At 50.3% G+C, this 24,052-nt stretch overlaps 1 protein-coding gene across 2 annotated transcripts in view; it reads right to left on the bottom strand.

Annotated features, from left to right (window-relative positions):
* SFMBT2 (Scm like with four mbt domains 2) overlaps positions 1-20,326 on the bottom strand; it is a 201,165-nt gene extending 180,839 nt beyond the window's left edge. For both annotated transcript variants that reach the window (XM_044227656.1, XM_044227657.1), the window contains exons 1-3: positions 20,181-20,326; positions 12,743-12,837; positions 10,835-11,075 (exon numbers count right to left, since the gene is read on the bottom strand). In XM_044227656.1, coding sequence (XP_044083591.1) covers positions 10,835-11,075; positions 12,743-12,837; positions 20,181-20,280 — 436 coding nt within the window. In that variant the 5' untranslated portion in view covers positions 20,281-20,326. The remainder of the gene's footprint in view (positions 1-10,834; positions 11,076-12,742; positions 12,838-20,180) is intronic.
* Positions 20,327-24,052: the final 3,726 nt, after the last annotated feature.

Here is a 24,052-nt window from a genome sequence, read left to right as displayed (position 1 = left end):
AGGGAAAGGGGAAAGCAGGCTCCCCACTGAGCAGAGAGCCTGATACGGGACTCCATCCCCCCACCCTGGGATCATGACCTGAGCCAAAGGCAGACGCTTAGCATCCCTCAAATTATTTTATTATAGCTTTTCAAAAAAAGCTATTTTCCCTATAAATATTCCAAATCACCTATTGAAATTAATAGGAAAATTACAAATTATAATTAGTATCAAAATTTTTATCTAAAATATTTAAATAAAATTTAGTATTTTATCTACTTTTTATAAACATGACCTTCATTAAATGTCTTTATAAAAACTATCCACCGTTCTAGCATCCAACGACCTCCCAGCTGTTGATGTCAAAAAATCACTGTATGTGTCTAGAGCTAAACACAAAGGTGTGAGATGAGCATGAATTTATACTGTAAAATATTTTAATTTCATAAGCAAACTTAAATTTAGTATTGTTTACTATCCCTCAGCCGATGTACAAGTGTGTCACGAATTCTACACCGATTACTGACTGCCTCTGGAAACACACCATGGGACACCAAAAAAGCAGCAACAACAACAACAAAGGAGGACACTCAGAACTACTCAAGCGGGAAACTTCATGAGCAGAAAGTCTCCGTCTGTGCTCCCCGCAAGGTCGATCCTCAGTAACATGTAGCATTATTAACACACACATCACTTCTTCAGGGCAATGCCACGACCCACGAAATCCACAGCCATCAGACACAGGCCTTGTCTCCATGGGCATAAGAGATATACAGACTCACTTCCCTTGCGCCCGACCAGCATGTGTCCCAGAGAGAACGCTCGGAATGAGGCGTTCTCTGTGCCCACACTGAGTCCAAGACCCCCGGGGGGCTAAGAAGGTCCGGAGACTCGCTGAGTTTCTAGAAGGCAGATCCCAGGCCAGACGCCCCTCTCGTCCTGGTGTAAGTACGGTGCGAACATCAAAGACCCCTGCTGTGCTCACGTCACATTCACACGTGGCCCTTCTCAGAGCGGAAGACAGGCTATAAAACGAAGACGCAAGCCCTCAAAGCAGCTGAAGCCATGGTCAAGTCGCATCACCTACGTCTTCAACGCGTCACGGAAGCCGGCATCCAGAAGGCGAGCTGCATGAGCCACGCGGCTGGTCAGCAAGCCCGGGGGTGGGGGGCGGGCAGGCACCCTCAGAGAGCCCCACACAGCTGTGTGTGTCCGGCGGGGAGGAGGGGTTCCTGTCAACCTCCCGGATAAATGCAGAAGGCATGGTCCTGCAACAAAGGCATGACCTTGGAAACTTGAGCCTTAATGGGGGAGGTGAGGAGGGGCAACTTAACAAGCAGCCATAGGAAGGCACAGTCTTGCTCAGGAGCCCAGGGCAGGAGAAGGGGTGGGAGCAGCTCACCGGTGCAGTGGGCTAGAGGACAGTCAGAGGCATGATGGGAGGGGACAGACGGTGTTGGGGCTCCTGGCTCTGGGCGGGAAAACACAGGCAGGTCAGGCCGTGAACAGTCAGAGGTCCGACGAGGGCCTGCTGCCCTACAGGAGCCCCATCTGCTCCAAGGTGCCTGGAAGCTTCTTAGAGGAGCTGCAGCAGGGTCCCAAGGGGATTCAAGGGTCCGCCAGGGCAGAGACTGGAGTGGTGTGGGAGGCCAGCACTATCGGAGCCCATCAGGAGCAATCTGGGGCTGGCACCTTCAATGGGGGAAGGGGGACAGAGAAGACAGGCCCTGGTGGGGAGATGAAGGACCAAGAGTGACGCACAGGAGGCCACGGAGACCCACAGAACTAACCTGCCTCTAGCACGGAATCAGACCGGAGAAAGCAGGAGAAAGGAAACGCTTTTACGACAAACACCAAAAGGGAAAATCTTACCGTGCCGCTTTGAGCTTACAGTTTTCACGGAGTGCAGAAACACCCAAATAGCATCTGATAGAATTTACATAACTTTACATAATCTCATGATTACCACTTGGCAAGGAAGCTCCAGACCGAATCTCTTCCATTTATTTGCCTCCAAAAATGACAAGATGGAAAACATTCTGGACAAGGAGCGTTCTATCCTCTTCTTAAAAACCCCAAGAAGTCAATTCTGCAACTTTCCTTGGTCATACATTTCCAATATTTCAAGTCTAAAGATTCGAAAGTCTTATTGACACAACTGAATCAATAAACAAATATTTACTGACCCCCGGCTACTTTCAAAGCATTGATTTCAGGAGGTGGGGGAGGGAATCGCCCTTCAGCTGTCGGGCCTGGGGACAGATTCACCCTTGCCAAGCCCCATTTTTCAAAAGTAAAATAAGAATGCTACCGGTCAGTTGCCAAAGGTCTTAAATTCAGTTAGCTGGTACACAGCAGGGACACAGCAAAAATAGCGTGGGGGTGAAACCGTTTCTAACTGAGGAGCCGTGATGTCAACAGGACAAAATTCACAACGGACTCGTTCACTGGGCAAGACAGTGACTAACGGGACATGCAGGACATAGTGAGTTTCAGAAAACAAGTACAAACACCGAGCAGGGATTAGAGGAGAAGAGACCCGAGTTTTTCTGATAAACAAATAGCTGTTCACCACTGCCTGTACAAGGTTTTTGATTGAAAGGAGGACCATTTCATCTGCCTTATCTTTTTGTATTTTTTAGTTTTTTGGTCTTTGTTTCGTTTTTCCTTCCATAGGCTAAAAACAAAGCAAAACACACACACACACACACACACACACACAGTTTCGTGGGTGTCTACTCAGCGAGCCCATTTAGTTCAGAGCCCTCTTATAAACCTCACTCAGTGCTCTCTGGATTCTTACATTCAGAACGTTTCTGAGCGGAAGGAAAACTCGGCGATCGCGAGGACCAGCGTGTTGTAAGCTGGAGCTTCGACATGAGGTCACACGCTCGGAGAAGGCACAGGATACACGGGGCCCTCCAGGTCCACGCCCGACACTCCGATACCGCCAGGACCCAAGCAAACATGAACCAACACACAAGGGACAGAAGATGACCTGGAGGGCCAGCAGATGACCACCTGGACGGACAGGAGCTCCACGACACTTGGGACAGCAATGCAAACAGTGGTACTGCGTCAGTTCCAACCCTATTGCTAAAATGTCACTTACATAATAAACTAAGTAATAAATACAACACGATCAACTTCGACCTCTTAGAGCCCACAGTTAAACAACCGGAAGGTCTGTCTGTCCCATGACTTCCCAGTCCTGTGCGTCACCTGCCCCCAGCTCTTAATTTATAATCAGCTACGGTAAAAACAAAATCCCCCAGAACAGTCCCGAGACCAGGCTCCAGAACCTGGAAGCACCCACCCGCGTAACATAAGGCCCTGTTCACACTTGCTTCTAACACTTCATGAATAAACATCCCTTTATTCAAATAAGTTATATATTAACTAACTCCCGGTAATTTCGATTCAACTTGGGATGGTAAACAGAGTCATTCTGGCAAGACTTCGGAGTTTGCAATTCAAATTACAGAAATTTTAATAATGGGGAAAATAAAAATTAGTGGCGTGATTCCTAAGGCACCGTAATTCCAGCACTTTTTAACCGCGACAGTCGGAAGCGCGCATAAATATTTCTCCACTGGTAGGGTGAGGGTTTTTTTTTTTTTTTAACGATTTTATTTATTTATTTGAGAGAGAGACAGTGAGAGAGAACATGAGTGAGGAGAAGGTCAGAGGGAGAAGCAGACTCCCCGTGGAGCTGGGAGCCCGATGTGGGACTCGATCCCGGGACTCCAGGATCATGACCTGAGTCGAAGGCAGTCATCCAACCAACTGAGCCACCCAGGCGCCCCAGGGTGAGGGGTTTTATCTGGACGGGCATCATTGCACAGACTTTCCTGCAGTCCTACAGGAGCATCCCCTGTCGGGGACACGGCAGGCACCGGGGTGAGCTCCAGATTCTCCTGCCCCGGACACTGAGAGGCAGCAATGCTCGTTCTCAGTAAATAACAGAGAAACAGTCACTGGATTAAATGATTTCCGTACATTATCACCATAAACAATAATTATTTGGCAGTTGCCCTTTGCGGGCTTTGCATGTGCTTATGAATAAATCAAGCCTTATTGATTTACTAAGCCAAAGAGTTTTACCTCTCGCTCCCCTAATAAGAACTCTAATCCCCTAGTGCACTTACCGATGCTTTAATGTAGTACGTCTCTTAATACTTCTAATATGAAAGATTAGCGCCGATGAGCTCGTGGGCAGGAACACGGCTCTTTGGACGGCCCGTCGGCCAATCCGCCCAGGTCTCTCTGAACACGTCCTCTCTAACAGAGTTCTCGCCGGCTGACCGGAATCACCCCTTAATGAAACAGGGGAGCTGCCACTGGCCTGTTTCCTTCTGTGTAACACTGAGCGGAAGAATGACGGCTCGTATTAAGTCAAACGTTAAATTCATCGCAAACGGCAAGGCAAGAAAATACGGGACGGCGAAGGATGCTACGTGGTTGGTAAAGTTATCATCTCGGGTCATGGAATGACTGTCCTGGTGCAGTGGCTCCAAAAGATGCTTCAGACTACTTGGGACGATCCCAAAATGTCCTCCGAGGTCTTGGGTGCTACGATCCCAGTCCCCGCAGGAGAGGGGGCCCTCTGCTTCCTCCCACTGGTGGGCAAGATCACCCCACACCCTCAGCCTCTGGCCCCACCGCCCCGTACTTTGAAGCTGTCCTGCTTGCACTGGCTGTGGCGGCCACGCTTCCGCGGACTCTGGCTCCGGGAAGGATGACTCCCAGTTCTCTGGGCTCCAACAGGGAACCAGAGTCAACAACTCTCGAGATTCTTTATCGAGGGAAATTCTATCAGCTGTAGGAGATGACGGACCCCAGGCACTCCCAGTAATTTCCCAGCCTCGTGTGTCCCCCGATGCACTGAAACCTGATCACCCCAACAGTAACACGGAAACATCTGTGCTTCGTACAGACTCCTGGGCTGGGCTGCCACAGATCCTAGTTCCGAAACCGACTCCACGCTTCATATATACGTGAGGAAACTAGCACCCCTTACTCCTCCTTTCCTTTGCAAGGACCCTAAACCCAGGCATGTCGGACTGGAAAGCTCTCTGGACGTAAGACCGGCTCATTTCAAAGATGAGGAAATGGAGAGGAAACCCACCTCGCCAGCAAGGTTAATGGCTGGGGCCAGATAAGAACCAGATCCCTGGCTCCAGCCACGATGTTTCTCCCTTTACAACGACCCCCTGCTCCCTGAGATCGGTAAGAAAGTCCACCACCGTGGAGAATCCCAAAGAAAAAGCATTATGTGTCATGGACTTCACCTTGTGTTAATATCCTGTGATGCCTTTCAAGTTTAATCACGACAAGGACTGACCGGGTACAGATGCAGAATTTCCAAGGATATTAGCTCTCTAAGACAGAAAACCACACAAACAAGAATCCTTGTTCAAAAATAGATTCCCCGATTCCCTGCGGAACCACCGTTGCCTCTGGCTACAAAGCAATAATTATCCTGTACTACAGCGATCAATAAAACCTTTTGCCCCCGCGAACCTGCTATTTCCTGACTTTGTTCTCTGCACTAAAGATTTCCAAGTCATATTGATTACCTACTAAATTTTTTTCAAGTTCTTTAAAACTGGCAATAAAGAAATTCTCAAATTAGCATAACTTGTTATTGTTGGAGCGGGCTTCAATCTTTCCATCACGTTAATGCTTCCCCCCTTTACAGGGTGTTCCTGTTTTTCATGGAGAATTTGTCATTTTAAGTGTGTCTCTGTCTTGCCTAATAGCGCAAAGTCAGTAGGATACAAATTTGATGTTGCTTCTGGAACTGTGACTGCTACCACATTTTTCATCCAAGCGAGAAAGAAGAATTGATTAATAAACTATGCCCTCTCTCTCGAGCAACAGCATGGATTTCTACCAAAGGAACCCATTAGCTCTGAGAGTGTTAAAATTCAGCACTCGGGAACTTGCCTCTAAAAGGATTCACTAGAGAATCTATTATAAGGGAAATCATCATGCACCCCTTCCAAGGGCATTTAGCTGCTAACGTGTCAAACCTGGAGAGTGAGTCATGAATGAGCTAAGCACGGACAGCAAGAAGGCAGGGAGGCAGCCCGAGAACCCGCCCGAGGGGGGCATGGGCATGGCTGTGTGGCCATCAGTCGTGTCTGGAGCTGGGCAAGTGGGAAGATGTCTCGTTCTCTGAGTAGCAAGGATATACTCCCAATATTCCATCAGCACAAACCATCCGTCCAGACTGGTTTACTTCTTGAGAGGACAGAGCAGGGAAATTAAATAACCGTATGTTACATTGTATCTTCTCACCTCCATGGCTGTTTTCATTCAAAGCAAAAGGAGTATTACTCAGTCTTAAAAAAGAAGGAACCCATATCTGTACAACTCACAAAAATTAACACGAAATGAACTAAAGACCTCAATGTAAGAGCAGAAACCATAAAACACCTAGAAGAAAACACAGGGGAAAAGGTCCTAGCCATCAGTCTTGGGGTGATTTTTTGGGATATGAAACTTAAAGCACAAATGATAAAATAAAAAATAAATAAGCGAGACTACAACAAGCTAAAAAGCCTTCTGCAGGCAAAGGAAACCATTGATGAAATGAAAAGACAACCTACAGAATGCAAAAAAATATTTGCAACCATGGATCTGATAAGGAGTTTATCCAAAATATTAACTCATACAATTCAACAGCTTAAAAAAAAATCCAATTTAAAAATGGGCAGAAGCGGTGGCTGGGAGGGGTGGCTCAGTCAATTAAGAGTGTGCCTTCAGCTCAGGTCACGATCTGCGGGTCCCAGGCTCCCTGCTCAGCGGGGAGTCTGCTTCTCCCTCCCCCTTTGCCCCCCCCACTCGTGCTCGCTCTCTCTCTCTCTCAAATAAATAAAGTCTTTAAAAAAAGAAATGGGCAGAGGCTTCACCCATTTCCTTCATGTATTTGGTGAAGGCGAGTGAGAGACTCGGGTTCCCAGTTATGGAATGAATAAATCCCGGGGATGGATGACACCTCGCGCGGAAAACGGCTGACGATACGGTAACGCCGTGTCAGGGCTCGGGTAGAAGCTCTACTCCTGCGGGGACGGCACGAGACGCAGAGACGCTGCGTCACTGGGTTGTGTACCTGAGACTAACGTTACGTGTGTCAAGGATACGTCAATAAACGGAGAAAGGAAAACTGAGAAGCAGCTCCCAACAGACATTCTTCCGAAGAGCACTCACGGGTACCTCTCCACATCACTGACCATCCGGGAAATTGCAAATCAAAACCCCCCGCAGGTCTCACCTCACCCCTGCGGAATGGCTGTCCTCAGACAGACAAGGGACAACATGCTGGCGAGGGTGTGGACAACGGGGAGCCCCATGCTCTGCTGGTGGGCGTGCCCGTCGGTACAGCCTCTCTGGAAAGTAGCACAGACGTTCCTCGGAAACGTAAAACCAGAACTACCTTACGATCCAGCAAGTCTGTGACTGGGGATCTCCCCAGGGGAAACCAAGACTCCCTGGGTTCACAGCAGCCTAAGTTACAGCAGCCAAGACCCCGGAACAACCGAAATGTTCACTGCAGGTACATAAGACGGACTATTCTTCAGCCACAAGAAAACGAGGAAATCTTACCATCTGCCACAACACGGACAGCCCCTGAGGCATTACATGAAGTGAACTAAGTCAGACAGAGACAAACACTGTAAGCACCTTACTTCTGTGTAGACTCAAAAGAAAAAACAAACAAACAAAAACAAAGAACCAGTAACCCCCATACTACGGGAGATGAGATGTGCGGTTCCTAGAGGCCGTGGAACTGGAGGGAACTGGAACACAAGGGAACTGGAGGACGGAGTCGAGAGGGACAAGTGTCTAGCTATGACTGTACAGGGACGGCAGGCGCAGGAAGCTGACGCTGCCATGTGGTACAGCTGGAGGTTTTCAGACAGTAAATCCCAACAGGTCTCGTCACGAGAAAAACACACTTTTTTCTTTTGGTTCGTCTTTGTCTCTACGAGAGGACAGCTGTCCAGCAAACTCACACGCGGCTGTCGCTTCCCTCCATCTCAATAAAACTGGAAGGGGAAAGAAGGGAAATCCCGGGACACGCCGCCCACGGACAAACCCTGAGGACACAACACTGAGGGAAAGTAAGCAGGACACAAAAGGACACACACTGCACGACCCCAGGTACATGAGGAATCAGACGTGCAAACACAGAGAAGCAGGCTGTGCAGTGGAGGCTTCCAGGGGAAGGAAAATGCGGGGCTGCGGCTCCGTGGGTCCAAAGCCTCAGTTATGCAAGACAAAAAGGTTCTAGCGATGGCCTGACACTGTGCATACAGTTCACAAGTTTCCATCCACTTAAAACTCTGTGAAGAGGGGAAAAAAAAATAAGAGAAACATAAAAATGTGGCTTATGATAGACCCACAGTGCAGGCCCGGGCTGGGACGCGCTGCAGAGAGCTCTACCGGGCTCAGCCCACTGCGCGTGCGTGCAGACCTGGGACGGGGCGCAGAGACACAGCGGGGACCGGTCACCCCCCGCGAGCGCCCCTCCCTCCACAGGCAGAGCAGAAACAAGGCTCACACTCGCAGCTCCAGAGACACGCAAAGGCCAGGAAGAAAGGCACTTCAGGGATTCCTCTCCTCAAGGGCATTACACAATAAGCAGAGACCATAACCTCCTTCCAGAGTATTCGCTCCCTCGACGAGCACCTACTCAGACCTCGCCAAGCACCAGGCCACCCGAGTGCACGGTCGCCCACCGCGGAGCCCACCGCTCCGGGTAAAACCACAGAACGGAGACTGCGGCTGCACCCGCCCGCGGCCGAATGCTGAAGCGGAGCGGAGAGCAGACCGCCGCCGGCAGAGCAGTACCAGCCAGGAATAGGCATGACGTCCTGAGCCACGCAGTGAACAACAAGGGTGAGCCTCCAGGACACGATGCAAAGTTCAAGAATCTAAATGCAAGCGGCCTCCCATTCTGTGATTCCATGTGTTTCCATGATCGAGGCCGTGGAAGCAAAGCAGGCCGGCAGCTGCTAGAGCCTAGGGCGTGGCAGAGCAGAGCGGCGGTCCTCCCTTATGCATGAGGACAACGCTCTGGCACCAAGACAATGACAACGGTTTGCAGCCTGCGTGCAGCCAAAAATCACTGGAAGGCACACTTTTAAGGGCGAATTTCACGGTATGTGTATCATCATCTAATTTGTTTTCAAGGATCAGTAAGGGGGGAGGGGCAGGGTGGCAAATGTGATCAATTCTGAGGGCACCAGGGACTTTGTGAGTAGAAACAGGGTCTGACCTTGACTGCCTGTGAGCTTGTGGCTGGAGGAGGCAAGGGGGTAGCAGGACGGCCTGCGCGTGGGGGAGCACAGGTGCAGTGACCCAAAGCTGGACCAAAGGGCCCATCTCTCTTTCTTCTGAGACACTCAGGGGACTTGATGTCAGCCAAGGCCCAGGCAACATATCTGGTCCCTACAAACGTCACGGAGATGCAAACTCAAGCTCCACAGGTCGTGGGTCATGCGTCCATGACCACCTCTTAGCAGTCCCTCTATTAGGCACGGCACGGGGGAGTAGAAAGCCGCAGACCATTCCCACCAATCAGAAAAACAACATATCAGAACTTCAGAAAGTAGATCAAATCGCAAAGTCCTGGGCGAAAGCAACTGCCAATATGGGGGACAAAAAAGGACAAAAAGGGAACTCAAAACTCAGCTCTGCAACATTACATGTCAGGCAGAAAGAAAGATATCAAGTCCAAGTTAAACTAGACGGACGGGTACTATGAAGACACGACACGGGCTTGAGCCTCGGCACTCAGGGTCTTCAAGCATCACCGCGGCCGTCACCACGGGATCAAACACTGAAAACAGGGTGTTACAATCCAAATATTTGGCAAGGCGGCTTTTCTCACTTACGGAATCAGACGAGCTCCTCGGTTTCTCCAAGTCCGTGCCACCGGCAGTTCGAGCCCCGTGACTGCGTTTGGGGGACTGTCCTGTGTGGCCCCCTGGCCCTTCCACCACAGGCCAGCAGCACCCCACTGTCGTAACCCAAAATGCTTCCAGACACGGCTGACTGCCCCCTGAGGGGTACGGTCGCTGGAGGGAACCACGGGTTTCCGGCAACTACATGTACCTTCTCTCTACAAGCTCTGACGATTCCCTCGGGAAGAACGTCCTTTCCCCACGTCTGCCGGGTTTTCTACACACCTCCCACCCTGACAGTCTCCCTACAAGAAGACAAATGAAAACTTAATAGAGAAGCCCGTTCCACGGGCTCTAGGCGACTGTTCAAAGCCCAGTCTCGGGGTACGTGGGTGGCTCAGTTAGTTAAGCAGCCGACTCTCGGTTTCGGCTCAGGTCTCATGAGATCGAGCCCCACATCAGACTCTGTGCTTGGTATAGAGTCTGCTTGGTATAGAGTCTGCTTCAGCTTCTCTCCCTCTCCCTCCAGCTCACACTCTCTCTCTCTCCCTCTCTTGGAAATAAGTTAAGTGAAGTTAAAAATGCCCAGTGTCTAAAGCAGAAGAAAAGCAACACCATCCATCTGCGGGGGAACACGAGGTTTCCATGACACGCCTCCTCCTCTCCTACCCCCCACACCCATTTGAGGATTAGACTCCAAAGTCTTAGTCCCCAAAAGGCTACGGAGGTCTCAGCGGACAACTAAAAATGCATCCAGGCCCCCCTCCCACTCAGGAGTCCTCCCCACACTGAAACTCTCGAAGAACCCACAAAGCACCAGACCTTCCAATAAATTGGTTTTGGAGTCTCCGCAAGCATCTGGAACGATGATCATGTGTGACTCCAAAGGCCTGGGGACTTGGGACACAGGCTACCTGGCCGTCCGGACGCAGGGAGCTTACCGTCCGGGGGCATCAAGGCCTTGTTGTTTTGTGTGCACCACCCCACGGGGTGGAGATCCGCGATCACCACGTCACACCAGAAGTCGGCCCGGCGGTCCTCGCCGTAGCCACAGTAACGCAGAAGCAGCAGCTGCCCACACGTGGTGATGACCGTGGCCACCCAGTACGTGTCGGGGTTGTTCTTGTTGGCCACCTCCAACTTCATCCCTGGCTGGAAGTTGCTCTGAAGACTGATTTCAACCTTCAGGAAGGAGAAACACAGGGAAAATGTCACTGCATCAAACACATTGTATCAGTTGAGAACTACTGAAAACCCAGCACTTAAAAACACTATTCCTCTTGCCCTAGGGCAGCTGGAAGAGAAATACAAGAGGAGCCACCCACCAGACATTTACCAGTAGCCTGGATAAATATCAGAGATTAAAACAGAGGACTTTAACTTTAGTAATGTATCTTATTTAACTCAAATATTATGTATCCCAAATGTTGCCATTTGAAGAGGTAATAAACATGAAAAAAGAAGGAGTTGTTTTCCAAGGCAGCCCACAAAATCCCGTGAGCTTTTTACATTCACCCCACATCTCCAAGTGGACTGCACACTTCCAAACTGCTCAGAAACTCCACGTGGCTAGGGGCCACCGGGAGAATAGCACAGCCTTTAAGAATGCATTTCTTTTTCTTTTTTTATTTAGGGGTGATAGTGTTTAATATGTACCAGCCGTCCCCCAAAAAGGAAGCTTTGCAAGCCGGTGAGCCGTGACATTGGAAAGCTCATGCATTGGACATCCCCAAGGAGCAGCTGCCCGATTTATACGTGGCTCGTTGACGGGTCCACGCAACTTTTCCTTTAAACCTGGCGCACGGGCCTGGGGAAACTGTGCATCGGGAAGGAAACTACACTGTGGTTGGAAGGAAAGTGGGAGAAGTGACTGGATCAAAGGGAACGGGGTGGCTCCACATGGAGAAATGTTGATGACTTCCTGGTCCAGAAAAGAAGGAAAAAATTGTGGATCGGTATCTCTTTCCTTAACTCCCTCAAGGGATCCAGCCAAGTCATCCCAGCATCTTGAGAGGCAAAAGGGCCAAAAGCAAGAACCGGCTGGAAAAGTGCCCCAGTTTGCTTACCAGACTCGGGCTAAATCTTTGCCTTGGATAGCCCAGCGGAAAAGAAAAAAAAAAAGTTTCTCAGAATTAAATTTTCATTTCCAGTAAAGCAATAGTAATGCCTCAGAACTCGGGTTCTGGAAATTGAGTCTTTCCCTTGCTAATGATAAATTACCAAAATCTCATACATAAGCAAAAGTCTGATAAAACCTCCATCTTTTATTGCCTGGACCTTGTCCTTGGCTGGGCACACTTTGTGCGTTGCTCAAAGAAATATTACTGGTGAAGATGATTTTCTGGTTTGATCCAAATGTGTTCCGAATACTTAGTTACTTCCTCTTAATTTCAATCACCTGCCTACAAATGGCTCTAAGACTTATAGGTGTCCTTTTGAAATAAAAGTATCCATTCAAAATAAAAATAATTATCCTTCCTAGATGACATTACTCAGCCTATGAATTTGCCCTGTTTGCTGGCTCTTTACTCCCATCAGTCCTAGCTGTCTCAGGCTGTGTGCCCTTTGCGGGGCCACGTCTGTCTGCTTCGGTGCCTCAGGCTGCAGAATAAGGGTAAGGTGCCCACGGTTCCTGCACACTGAGCCCCGCCCAGGGCCCAGCCCTGTTAGCGGAAGAGATCAAGTGCAAGGACGAGGCCCATCCTTCTGACAGCTGGCTGCCCTCCCCTTTTGATTTCTAAAAACTCCTGCCTCGATTTCCCTTTTCTTCCCAAAGGTTCAGCATCCTCCTGCAGATGCCCCTTCCCACCTTCCGAATGCAGACCAGAAAGACAGGCGGGGTGACGTACATGCTTGAAGGACGTGTGAGGGGCTGCACTGGCGCCTGTTTCTTCCAGGTACTCCCCCCAGTTAAAGCCGATTTCCTCCAGGCCCGAACCTTCTTCTGTCAAAAGACAAAGAAAAATGGAAGAATGTCAACACCAGAGCGAAGAGCGGAAAGGCACCAGCCTCCCATGAAGCACAGGGGACCCTTAATGCAAGAGACAAGGAACTCAACAGAGCAGACAGGTCCTGCTGAGGACGCTGCTGAGGGCCCTGGGGGGCTCAGTGGGTAGGTCAGTGAAGCATCTGCCTTGGGCTCGGGTCATGATCCCAGGGTCAGCGGATCCATCGAGTCCCGTGCCTGGCTCCCTGCTCAGCCCAGAGTCTGCCTCTCCCTCTCCCTCTGTTGTTCCCCCTGCTTGTGTTCTCACTCTCTTTCTCTCTCAAATAAATAAAATCTTAAAAAAAAAAAAAAAAAAAGGGGATGCTGCTGGTCCTGTCAGCTTCGGCGTGGGAACTGTGGAATGTTGACTAAGGAAAGGGAACACTGAGGAAATCCTGCCTGAACTACGCTGGCAAAATCAAGTGTAAAATTACTGGCAAATGAAAAGCGATTTGCTTCAGGGCATATCTGCTGCCGGTTAGAGGGCTCGTTGGGAATCAGCCACTGTCACGGTGGCCCTCCTTTCTCCGGGGAGGTTGGAGGACCAGGTCAAGGAAACCTGGACGTGTGGACAGCACAGGCACCTCAGAGTGGTGAGAGATTAGAGATCAAACAGCAACAGCACAGACTGTTCGTGTCCTCAGGGACCTCAGGAAGCACTGACTCTGATGTGCTTCCAAGGAAAAAACTATCTGAGGTCCAGAAGCCTTGCTCGAGTATGTGAGGTCACCTAGCAACTTAGGGATAGAAACCAAGCAGCTGCCAATCAAGTAATTCCCAAAACATTTAAGACTGTGTTTAAGATACAATCTGTATAGTCAAAAAGAACCCACTAACTCATTTTAATGCAAGGGTAACAATATCATGCGTGGATTCCAATGGGAAGAACGCACAAGCTGTAAACACGACTTTAACCTCTCTCAAGGCTATCACAACATAAAGAACATAGAGCGTAGGCCTGTCCACACATGTGGCTAAGCTTGAGCGTCAAAGTTTAGCTTTCCTTTCCGTTGCGAGAACGCAACGGCTGCTGATGCTCAAGCTGTGTGTCTCCTATAAGCAAGAGCCTGTTTCATGGGCCAAGAATAAATACTGCTCTCGGCCACATTATTAATGGAGTAATGTTGTGCCCTGGCAGATGAGCCGGGGAATCAGCAGCAGGAGGCTCTTGGAAAGAAAGCCATGCTTTCTTCAATTTAAGTAGGGAAAGTAGTTTTCTGGTGCTACTTTGTATCGTCTCGGAAATGGACAGATCATTTTTGGAAAGCCAAAGGATGCTAGGTTAAAAGCAGTGACCTTACATTTTGTCTTCTAAATCCAAGTTGCTCAGAACTAGCCTCCTCGACGTTGCTCCCTATGAGCTGGTTTATAATTCAATGTGCAGGAAAAATAAAAGCGACCCGAAGAGGAAACCCTTCCCCCTTGTTTTTGTCCCAACATTCCACTCTATCCAGGGACTAAGGTCCTTCCATGGGAAACAGGCTCCCTGAAAAAAGTCAGCAGGTCCCGCATCGGCCACTTACCAAGAGATGTTGCCGAGACACCGTGACGCAAACCTGCAGGAAACACAGTTGCTTTCTGGAAACAACTCTTTGCCCAAAAGGCCGCAAGCATCGATTACCAGCTTTGCTTTCTGATGGACTAGCCAGAAGCATCCACACACATCTCATTGCTCAGGGTGCCTGGTGCAGAGGAAGTCTGTGACTTCTCCACAGCCGACCCGTCCGGCCCCCGCTCAGCCCGTGCACCTGCAGGCCGGCCCACCGCAGCCAGGGACACGCATTTCCGGCCCCACAGAGCCACCACGCAGTCACAGCCGTGTCGAAAGACCCACACAGGACTGGGGTGTCAGCTCGATGCTAACCGCTTTGCGTGCATCACCCCCTTTCATCCTTCCAAAAACCCTGACAGATGGTGACTACCACCCGCATGGCACAGCAGAGATGACAGGAGCCCAGAGAGGCTGGGGGCAGGGGGCGGTCACCAGGACCGCGCAACTGTCTAGTCACAGAGGTAGGAATCCCACTGGGGCTGTCCGGTTTCAAGCTGGAACTGTCCCGAGACACCTCTCTGTACCTCCCTTCTGCCTGCATCATGCACGGGGCATAGGCTCTCCAGCGCCACTACCCGTTCCTCCTCCTGGAGAACCCAGGGCAGACTCGGGGCCAGCTTCTCTGTCTTCCGTGCCGCTGAGCACGAGAGCCCTCCAGACCCCAGCCCGGCAGCAGGATGATGCAGGAGGGAAGGGAAGGTGGGAAGCCGTAGCCAAGCTCAGAAAGAACAGCGCATGCAGAGCCCCCAGAGCCTTCAGCAGCAGGACAAAACTGGGGGACGACGAGGGTATGAAACTCGGGCCTGGGCCTTCGGAGGCAGGTGGTCCTGGGAGAGCTGCGGGTGAATGAACAGCTCCTGGGAAATGGAAGGGATCTCGTAGGGAGTGATGGCTCCCCCGGCATCAGAAGCATCTGCCTGCGGACACACCGCAGAGGAAGGGCCTGCAGCAGCCAGCGCCTGGGTCTAGAAAGCGTCACTAAGCTTCAGCACCATGCCTGGAAGGACCAGGGAGCCCATCGCATGGAATCATCCGTGCGGGTGAGCCCGTGGCTTCAATCTCTCCGCTTCAGCCTTGAGACCACTCGCTTCGGTTCTCCACGCTGCCAACAATTCCAATCCGGGCCACCGGCATTCTCCCCAAACACCGTCCTCACCGGAGTTTAACTCATTCGTTACAAACCGAGCTTCTCTTCCTGCCACAAGCAGGCTGCAGACGGCTTCCAGGCTCACGCAGGCGTTCGCTCAAGTCACCAGGGGACGGAAAGGCCCCCCAGGGATTCCCCAGCGAGCTCGGAAGAACGCTGCCTCGGAGAGAGCCGTTCCACGCTCTGCCGTCCCAGGAAAATACTTAGACGTCAAAGCTGGAATGGGATTTTATTTAAAAGTTCAAGCCTGTGTGCCCAGCACCGGTAGTTTCCAACAATAAAATCATACACAACACGCAGGGTCCCCCACCAGAAGGCCTTCCCCGACCTGTGACTCACAGCACGTCCCCCAGGCACACGCTCCCCGAACAGCCCGTTCTCTGCAGACCTTTCAATGAGCAACAGATAAACACGCACCCTGTTTACGAGAGGAGGTCTCATAAACCCAGAGCAAATATTTACAGCTGATTCATAAACCTCGCCAACCCATAAACATTTTATCAGGGAAATTCTGACAAGCTCCGTCCTCTGCCAAGGCACCAGTCAGAAGTGTTTCTCCCTGTGATGTCATGAAAACAGGCCATGAAACGCGACCAAGAAGACCGCACGTTCTCCAAGAAAACAGGCGCCCTCATTAGTGGCCATTCAGTGATGGAGAACAGAAGGCTACTTACGGGACCAGCCTATTCCCTGATAGACAGAGAAAGCACGCTCAAAGTTCAGGTGTGGATGCTGACACACCTTCCCCATGCGAGTGGAAAGCAGGGTGAACACGCGGCTCACACACCTATTTTTTTTTTTTAAGGAATCGAATCTCAGGTTTTGGTTTTAGAGTCTGAATTGGGCTAACTTTGCGAGGCTGAGCGCTAACGTCCATGACCACTAGCCAATAAAAGAACAGAGAGCCTGCAGGTTTGGAGCTGATGAAATCTCACAGGACACCTAGATATTTCTCGGGAAAAGAAAGGTTTCCTCGGGAAGAGAAAGGTTTTACGTAGGCTGACAGGGCGTTCATACCACCACAAGGTTTAAAAAGTACTTCCATTACTGCATTAAGCAGACTCACAACACGAAGGATGCTGGGAAAGGGCTGCCCAAGGTCACAGGAAGGACCAAGTTCACGGCCGCAAGACGTCCCCCAGGGAAGGGACAATCACCTGCACTCAGACGATGCAGATGGCCAGAGAGATTTTCCAGAAAAAAACACACACACACATAAAAATCACCCAGTCACCCAGTTGGGGGGCGGGCAGGGAGAGGGGAGGGCAGTAACTTTTCTAAAGAGAATTCTTTGGGGTCTTTTATTTGTTTTGTTTTTAACAGGGAACACAAATGGAGTCATACAGAACCAGTTCCTAGCACCAAGAATCAGAAATCTGAATTTTTCTAATGAGAATGTTGACTCCTTTTCTTCCAAAATTTAAAAAAAAAAAAAAAATCTATGGGACTGCAGTTAATGTATTCCTAACACACACACACACAGAAAGAAAGAAAGAGAAAAAGCTGCTTAAGCCCACGTTCCCAGCATAACTCTCTTCACTCAGAGGCCCGCCCGGTCTGAATGTGCAACCCCACTTTATCTCCAGCTTCATCGGGAAATTACATCCAGCCAGCCTGGAAAAATCATGTCAAGGAGTCTATTTATCACCGTGTCGGCATGTTGTTTGGCTTGCTTTTATCACGGCAACTGGAGAAGCCCAGAGTTCCCGCACCAGCTCCGGTCCGAGCCTCCCCCGCCCGGCGGGTGACAACGTCGTCCGCCCTGTCTGCTTGGGGAGGCCGACGGCTCTCGGGGTCTGTGCTCATCCCGGCCACATCCTCCGCGCCCCTGGGAGGAGTCGTCGTTTCCCGGGGCGCCTGTTTCCTTTATAGGACTCAGATGCCAGTCAAAGTAGGATTTGAGCTTTCATTAGTAGAAAAGGCAAAATGGGAAGTAAAAAAAGCCGTTAATCCAATTCGGACCTCACTGCTGTCCGGTGAAGCTTTAGCGAAAGGCAGAGGGACGGCTCGTCCACGCGAGGAAGGACAGCATCTCAGGGGAGGGCGTGGAGACACAAGTCCCAGCAGCCGGCCCGTGACCTGGGCCGAGAAGAGCTCCAGGCACCTATGCGTAGGTCACCTGCCGGGGGAGACCGCCCATGTCCATCACATGTGGGGAGGGGACAGCAGACAAGTGGAGGGAAGGACAAGAAAACAGCTGGGTTGTGCCCACGTCCCAGAAAGTGTGTGTCTGCACATGGAGGGGGCGTGCTTGGCGCACCTTGGTGACTTCGTCCCACACGGAAGGGCAGGTGTGACCCACTGTGCAGAGCACCTGCTCCTGGGCCTCCAGATGCTGGAAACGAAACCCTGGCCCCAACCCAAGAGCCAAGGGACTTCGCCATGTTGTCCGGTGTCCCCCTCTTTACCGTGCGGATGATATAAGCAGCTATTTCATGGGGTCATAGAAGGGTAAACCAAGTCAACAGACACAAAGTACTTGCAGAGTGCCTACCATACAGTTCAAACTCGGAGTCACGTACGTACCTGTCCCTGGTCCACAGAGAACCAGCTGCGCCTGCCTTCTGCTCTTCTGGTGAACGGGTCCTGCACGAAATGCTCGCGGCCCCAAACATGTCACAGTGGGTCCCACCACCAGACACCCCACCACCGATGCCAGAACAGACCTGTTTTCTGTATCACCAGCTTGCAGAGGAAAATAAGCTTCCTGAGGATTGGTACTTGAGCCCGGTTTAACAGACAGTGTTCCAGACAAGCCTCTACCCTCTACAGAGGTTTAGATCCTGCCCTAAATTTATTTCTCCTTGAGGAGCCGCTCTTCGTGTCTCATCTAAAAGTCTCCGAAGAGCCACTTATGGAAATTCCAAGGAGAAAGGAAAGATTAGCCACATAAAGGGGAAAAAGGTTCCTGGGCCCATGTCTATGCATGTTAAGACACTCTGGAGTCCTTCAGAACTACCATTTCTAGAAAAGAGCCTCCCGTCTCGTGTGATTCAGGCCGCCGTCGTGCATGAGCAAGGAAGCCACCATGAAGTGTGTGCACAAGACGGGCCTTTCGCACAAGCCCAGCCCAGCCGGTGACAAAACAAATCTCCTACTTCCCTATTCATGGGATCCCCCACGAGGAAACGCAGCCCAAATAATTTTCCCAACACCGTATTATTACCAATGGGCTTCAAAACCTACGTGAGCTAGACAGATATATTGCCGCTGCAAGAAACTGAGAAGTCAACACATGTTGGGTTTTTCAACAGGCTCGAAAACACACTATTGAAAACGAGGAAGTCACAGACATAGGATCGTTCTGCAAAGGCATGGTGAGAGCCCGGGGTACGAAAAGTGGAAATATAATCTCACGCAGCAAACATAAGACAGACTTTTTTTTAAAAAGCATATTTGTACTTAAGTAAGAGTAGGGTGAAACTTCCGCCTATGGGACTGACTTTCCTCAGAAGAGAATTTCCATACTTCCACTGGGGGACAATGTCTCAGCTCTGCTTCTAGAAGTTTCCTCACTCCAGCTTACGTACAGAAAAATCCCAGTGGGGCGGGTGGGGAAACGGGGCTGATTAGGAAGCAGACACAAACATCCTTCTACATATTTAGGCAATAACTTCAGGGGTTTCCAGATTTTTTTTGCAGATAAAGATAGAAATTTGAGTTATCGCAATAAATCCAATGATATCGAGCCATCGGTAATGCTGCCCTTGACTGCACTCATCCAAATAAAAAGGCAAACATCGTGATTTCTCCAGATAAGTGTCGAATCTCCCACTGAGTTAAGGATCAACAGCTTTTTACACGAATTCACCAGAGCGAATATTCAAGATCCAGACAGCTAACCTGTCCTGATTGAATTTGCTGTGATGAAAATAGAGCAATCATTTAAAAAAAAAAAAAAGAAGAAGAAGTATCTTTTTAAAATGGACTCTTGTGTAAGTATTTAGAAAAAGATGCATGAATTAACTCACTGATGAAATACTAACATTCGCTCTAAGGCTGGTTAGGTGTTAGACTCCTTGAACGGAGGAAAAACTTGACCACAGACTCACGTGACTTAAATTTCTTTCCCATTAGGCACTTCTCTGAAAGACATGCTCAAGGTTTCAGAGAGAAGGGGAGGCGGTCGCGTCGGTGCCTGGGTGGATCCCGCTGTCCTGTCCCTCAAAGCACTTGGGAGACAAGTTTGATGTTCCCACCTCCCTTGCACTGGTGCAAACACAAGAGTCATTCTGGTCAAGAGTTTCTGAGCAAAAGGGACAGCTGTGTCTTGGGAGCCAGATAACGTCCCTGTTGATTCAGGACCCGTAACAGAAAGACGGTGCGTCCTGACTGGCAAAAAATGACATGTAAACATTTTACTGTGTTAGCCACTGAGATGCTGAAACGATCTGTCACATCACTGTGACCCACCCCTCACCATCTAGTTTTTTGCATAACTTTCAAGCTACTGTAGGCTTCTAACTATGACAGCAGATGCTAGGAACAGGCAGCATGAGGGATCTAGAAATGTCCACCCCACTGATGCCTGAACATTTTCAGGAAGATACGGGTCACGGAATCACCACGTCAGAGAGAGAAATCCAGAAAACAACGCCCCACCTGAATCGAGACCTCCATGACCGCTCGCTGAGCTTTGCTGTTTCTCCGGGGGTGAGGAGGCGGGTTCCTGCATGCTGGACGCGGACAAGCTGCCCTCCATGCCTAGTGAGTAAGGGTCCTCCTCTCTTAACGCATCCCGCAGCAAGAATTACCTAGGAGCGACCAACAAAGGAAAAAAAAAAATCAGAGAACCTTGATTATTTTCTTTTGTTTTTCAAGTCCCTCCCCGCCACATAAGAGCATCCTATCAGATCTGCTACCGGGTCATCCTAACAGGCAGGATGCCGCGTAACGCTGGGAACAGAAATACCCACACCCGGGGGGGCGACGGCGCGCGTGTCCCAAGCAACGTGCGACCAGACCCAGGCAAGAGCTCGACGTTTGCCAAGGTGCTTTCTGACCAATCAGACTTTTCGGAGCACAGCCTGGCGAATCTTCGCTGGCATTCTGCTAGGACGAGGTGGAAAAACGGGTGAAATTACAGGCGCTTCTCACGGAACCTACAATTCAGTTCATTTACGTTCCAGCTCACGAAAGAGCCGGGCACGTCACCCTCAAGGGTCGGCCGCGGTCATCGCTGGTGTTCGACACAGCCACGCGGCCTTTTAAATCTTTCCCTCGTTCAACGTCTGCATGTGCTGCACACGCAGACGAACGTTTAAATCAGCAAAAGAGCAAGGATAAAGGAAGGCACAGTAACTCTACACCTATAAACAGAAAATTTTGTCACCCACATAAAGAAAATACCTTTATTTATTTGTAAATAAATACCTTTATTTGTTTGTTCATTTAATAAGGTAAACAAATGCCTTTATTTATTATTTATTTATATATTATTTATATATATTATATAGTATATAGTAGTTATTATTTTTATTATTTATTATAAATACATAAATAAATAACTTCTCACCCACATGAAGAAAATACCACTCCCTTTTAAGCCGCCACACACGCGCACACACACACACACTCACACTCACACATATACACGCACACGCCCCTTTGGGTGCTATTCAGTTGACTTTCCTGGAAAATTATTTTGAGGTCAGGTCAAAATTAAAGGTTCATAAAAGGTTCATGAGTCGCCGGCACCAGGGCAGGAAAAAGGCAGAAAACTCTCGCAGGAGAAGACGGGCGAGGTCCCAGGTACCCGGTGCGGGAACCTAACCCAGCACCAACTGACTACCCACCTGTTCATCAAAGACTACACCAAACGCCGTGGGGGTTGGGCAGGGATACGAAGCCATTTGTCCGTCAAAATTCAAAGGAAGAAAATACCTACTTTCGAATAGGAACCATGGAAATGTCGAGACTGGCTCTTCCAGCGGCAACATAAGCCTCTTGCGGGTACGAAGAGAAGTACACAAATTAAATGAAATGAGGGGCACCTGGGTGGCTCAGTGGGTTAAAGCCTCTGCCTTCGGGTCGGGTCAAGATCCCAGGGTCCTGGGATTGAGCCCCACATCGGGCTCTCTGCTCCGCGGGGAGCCTGCTTCCTCCTCTCTCTCTCTCTGCCTGCCTCTCTGCCTACTTGTGATCTCTGTCTGTCAAATAAATAAATAAAATTTAAAAAAAGAAAATGAAATGACAGATTATCAGGTAAACGTAACCAACTGGGAGACCATCTTTGACTCATTGCACAGCTTCTGAGCACAGGTGCTTATCCTGCTTTCTTTTTTTATTTTTTAATATTTTATTTATCTATTTGACAGACAGAGATCACAAGTAGACAGAGAGGCAGGCAGAGAGAGAGGAAGCAGGCTCCCCGCCGAACAGAGAGCCCGATGCGGGCCTTGATCCCAGGACCCTGGGACCATGACCCGAGCCGAAGGCAGAGGCTTTAACCCACTGAGCCACCCAGGCACCCCTTATCCTGCTTTCTGAAGCAAAAGTGAGCCTGTAGGATCTGAGGACCAGAAGTCAGGACGGGGATACAGGAGAAGTCTAGGCTGTCCCAGGAAACAGGAGGGCACTGGTTAAAAGGCTAAAACGGCTTCGGGGGTTTAAAAGTCCCATCAAGGATCGGGAAATACCCCAGGCTCAACGGAGCCCTGAGTGGGGCCAAGAAAGCAAGGCAGGACAGTCCTACCCCGCCCTCCAGCAGCGTCTAGACCGACGGTGCAAGGAAACTGGGTGCACCCAGGAACGACCTCAACCTAAACGAAAACTGGTGTGTTTTTCTTTAAATAGTTGGGTTTTTTTTGTTTTTGTTTTTGTTTTTTTAAGAAATAAGTAAAGGAATGCGTGGAACAGATACACAGGTTCCCTCTACTTTAAAACAGAGGGCATTGGCAACCCCAGCACTTTGCACATTGGGGCTGGCTAATTTTACCGCAGCGACAACCGTTTGCTAAAATTGCGCACGCGATGACAGGCAGAACTGCATTCTCCTAAGAGCACTCCTGCTACCACGCAGACGCTGGGATTTGTGGGCAGCCACGGTTCCAGAGGTCCCCTCCCTGCAGGGCAACATGCAGCTGACCGGGCAGGAGAGGGATGGGCAACCGGGGCTCCCCGCAAGCCCTGGTGCCCTAGGCCTGGATGTCACAGCGGGTGGCGGTACGCACCGTGTCCCCAGCGCCACTAGCATCCAGGAGCCATGGCCACTGCCATCGACAGAGAACTCACTTGTTGATAAGCAAGCGTGGCCATCCCATCAGAGACCCAGGAGCCAACAAGCGCCCGGGCAAGAACAGGTATGTGGAGCACGCAGCGACAGCACACACCTGCCAGTGACGCCGGAAGCATGGGTGTGAGTTTGCGGATCCCCTGATCACCCAGCCGGGGGACAGCACGCCCACCAGTAACGGGGGCACCCAGAAGAAGGTGCGGCACCCTCTGGGAAACACTGCCTCCCTCACAGATGTCCGCTGGGGTCTGTCAGAGCGATCACTAAGGCCTGGGAGGGCCAAAGGACAAGCAGCTGAACGACACAGGAGGGGGAACCCCTGGAGCCAACGGCATATCAGACAGTCCAGAACAGAGGGCATCCCCACAGGGCACAGGGTGCATGCAATGACCCCTTATAAGCTGGTCAGGGACAGGGACACTAGAGACACAGAAAGGCAGAGGCAAGCAAGGCGCAGAAGCCGTGATCACCACGAGGATGGGCGGGGGCAGGCAGGACCGGAGGAAGTGCTAGCGGAACAGGTCCGAGGCTGAACCCCAAGGCCAAGAGGCTGGTTTGCCCAAGTGAGGACCCCAACCCTGTGTTCCACTCTACGGACAAGAGCAGACACCGCAGGATTTCACTGCGGGAGTGCCATGATTCGACCTGTTCCAGGCAGCCCTACGCCAGACAGACGGACAGACAGGAACAGGACTGAAACAGGACCCTGTGGAGGAAGGTCTGGGGAGAGAAGAAGGAAACAAGGGCACAGCATCCTTCACAAGGCCAATCCAGGGGACGTGGTACAAACGACCCAGGAGTGCCCCCGACATTAACAAGACTCAATCTCTTCACAGCTTGGAGGTAGCTTCCTAGACTAAATCCCTTTCCACAGCTCAGTCTCCACAGCGCGTGCCCAGGCCGTGTCTGTGGACATAAACCCGGCCGGAGAAACCATGTCAAACAGGAGAACGACAGACCACTCCACAGAAATGTACTGCCAGTGCACTTCGTGGGGGCAGCAGAGCTCGCTGGTTAAAACCAACCCCGAAGTCCTACAAAATGAAAACAGGATTTTGAAAAGAAAATCCTTTCCTACCGCCAAACCCCGGCCCCCCCAAAAAAAGGCTATTTTTAAAAAGAGACCTATTTCATTTTGGTTCTTAAAATATATATTAGGTTCAAGACCAAAGGTAAAAGCTTTCTATTAATGAAAGTACCTTTATTTTTTTAAAGACATGAAAAGAAAGCTCACAAAGCT

The sequence above is a fragment of the Neovison vison genome, chromosome 12, assembly GCF_020171115.1.
Source record: "Neovison vison isolate M4711 chromosome 12, ASM_NN_V1, whole genome shotgun sequence".
Taxonomy (NCBI): domain Eukaryota; kingdom Metazoa; phylum Chordata; class Mammalia; order Carnivora; family Mustelidae; genus Neogale; species Neogale vison.
Note: the sequence above shows the minus strand (reverse complement) of the source record. Positions and strands in the feature narration are given on the sequence as shown.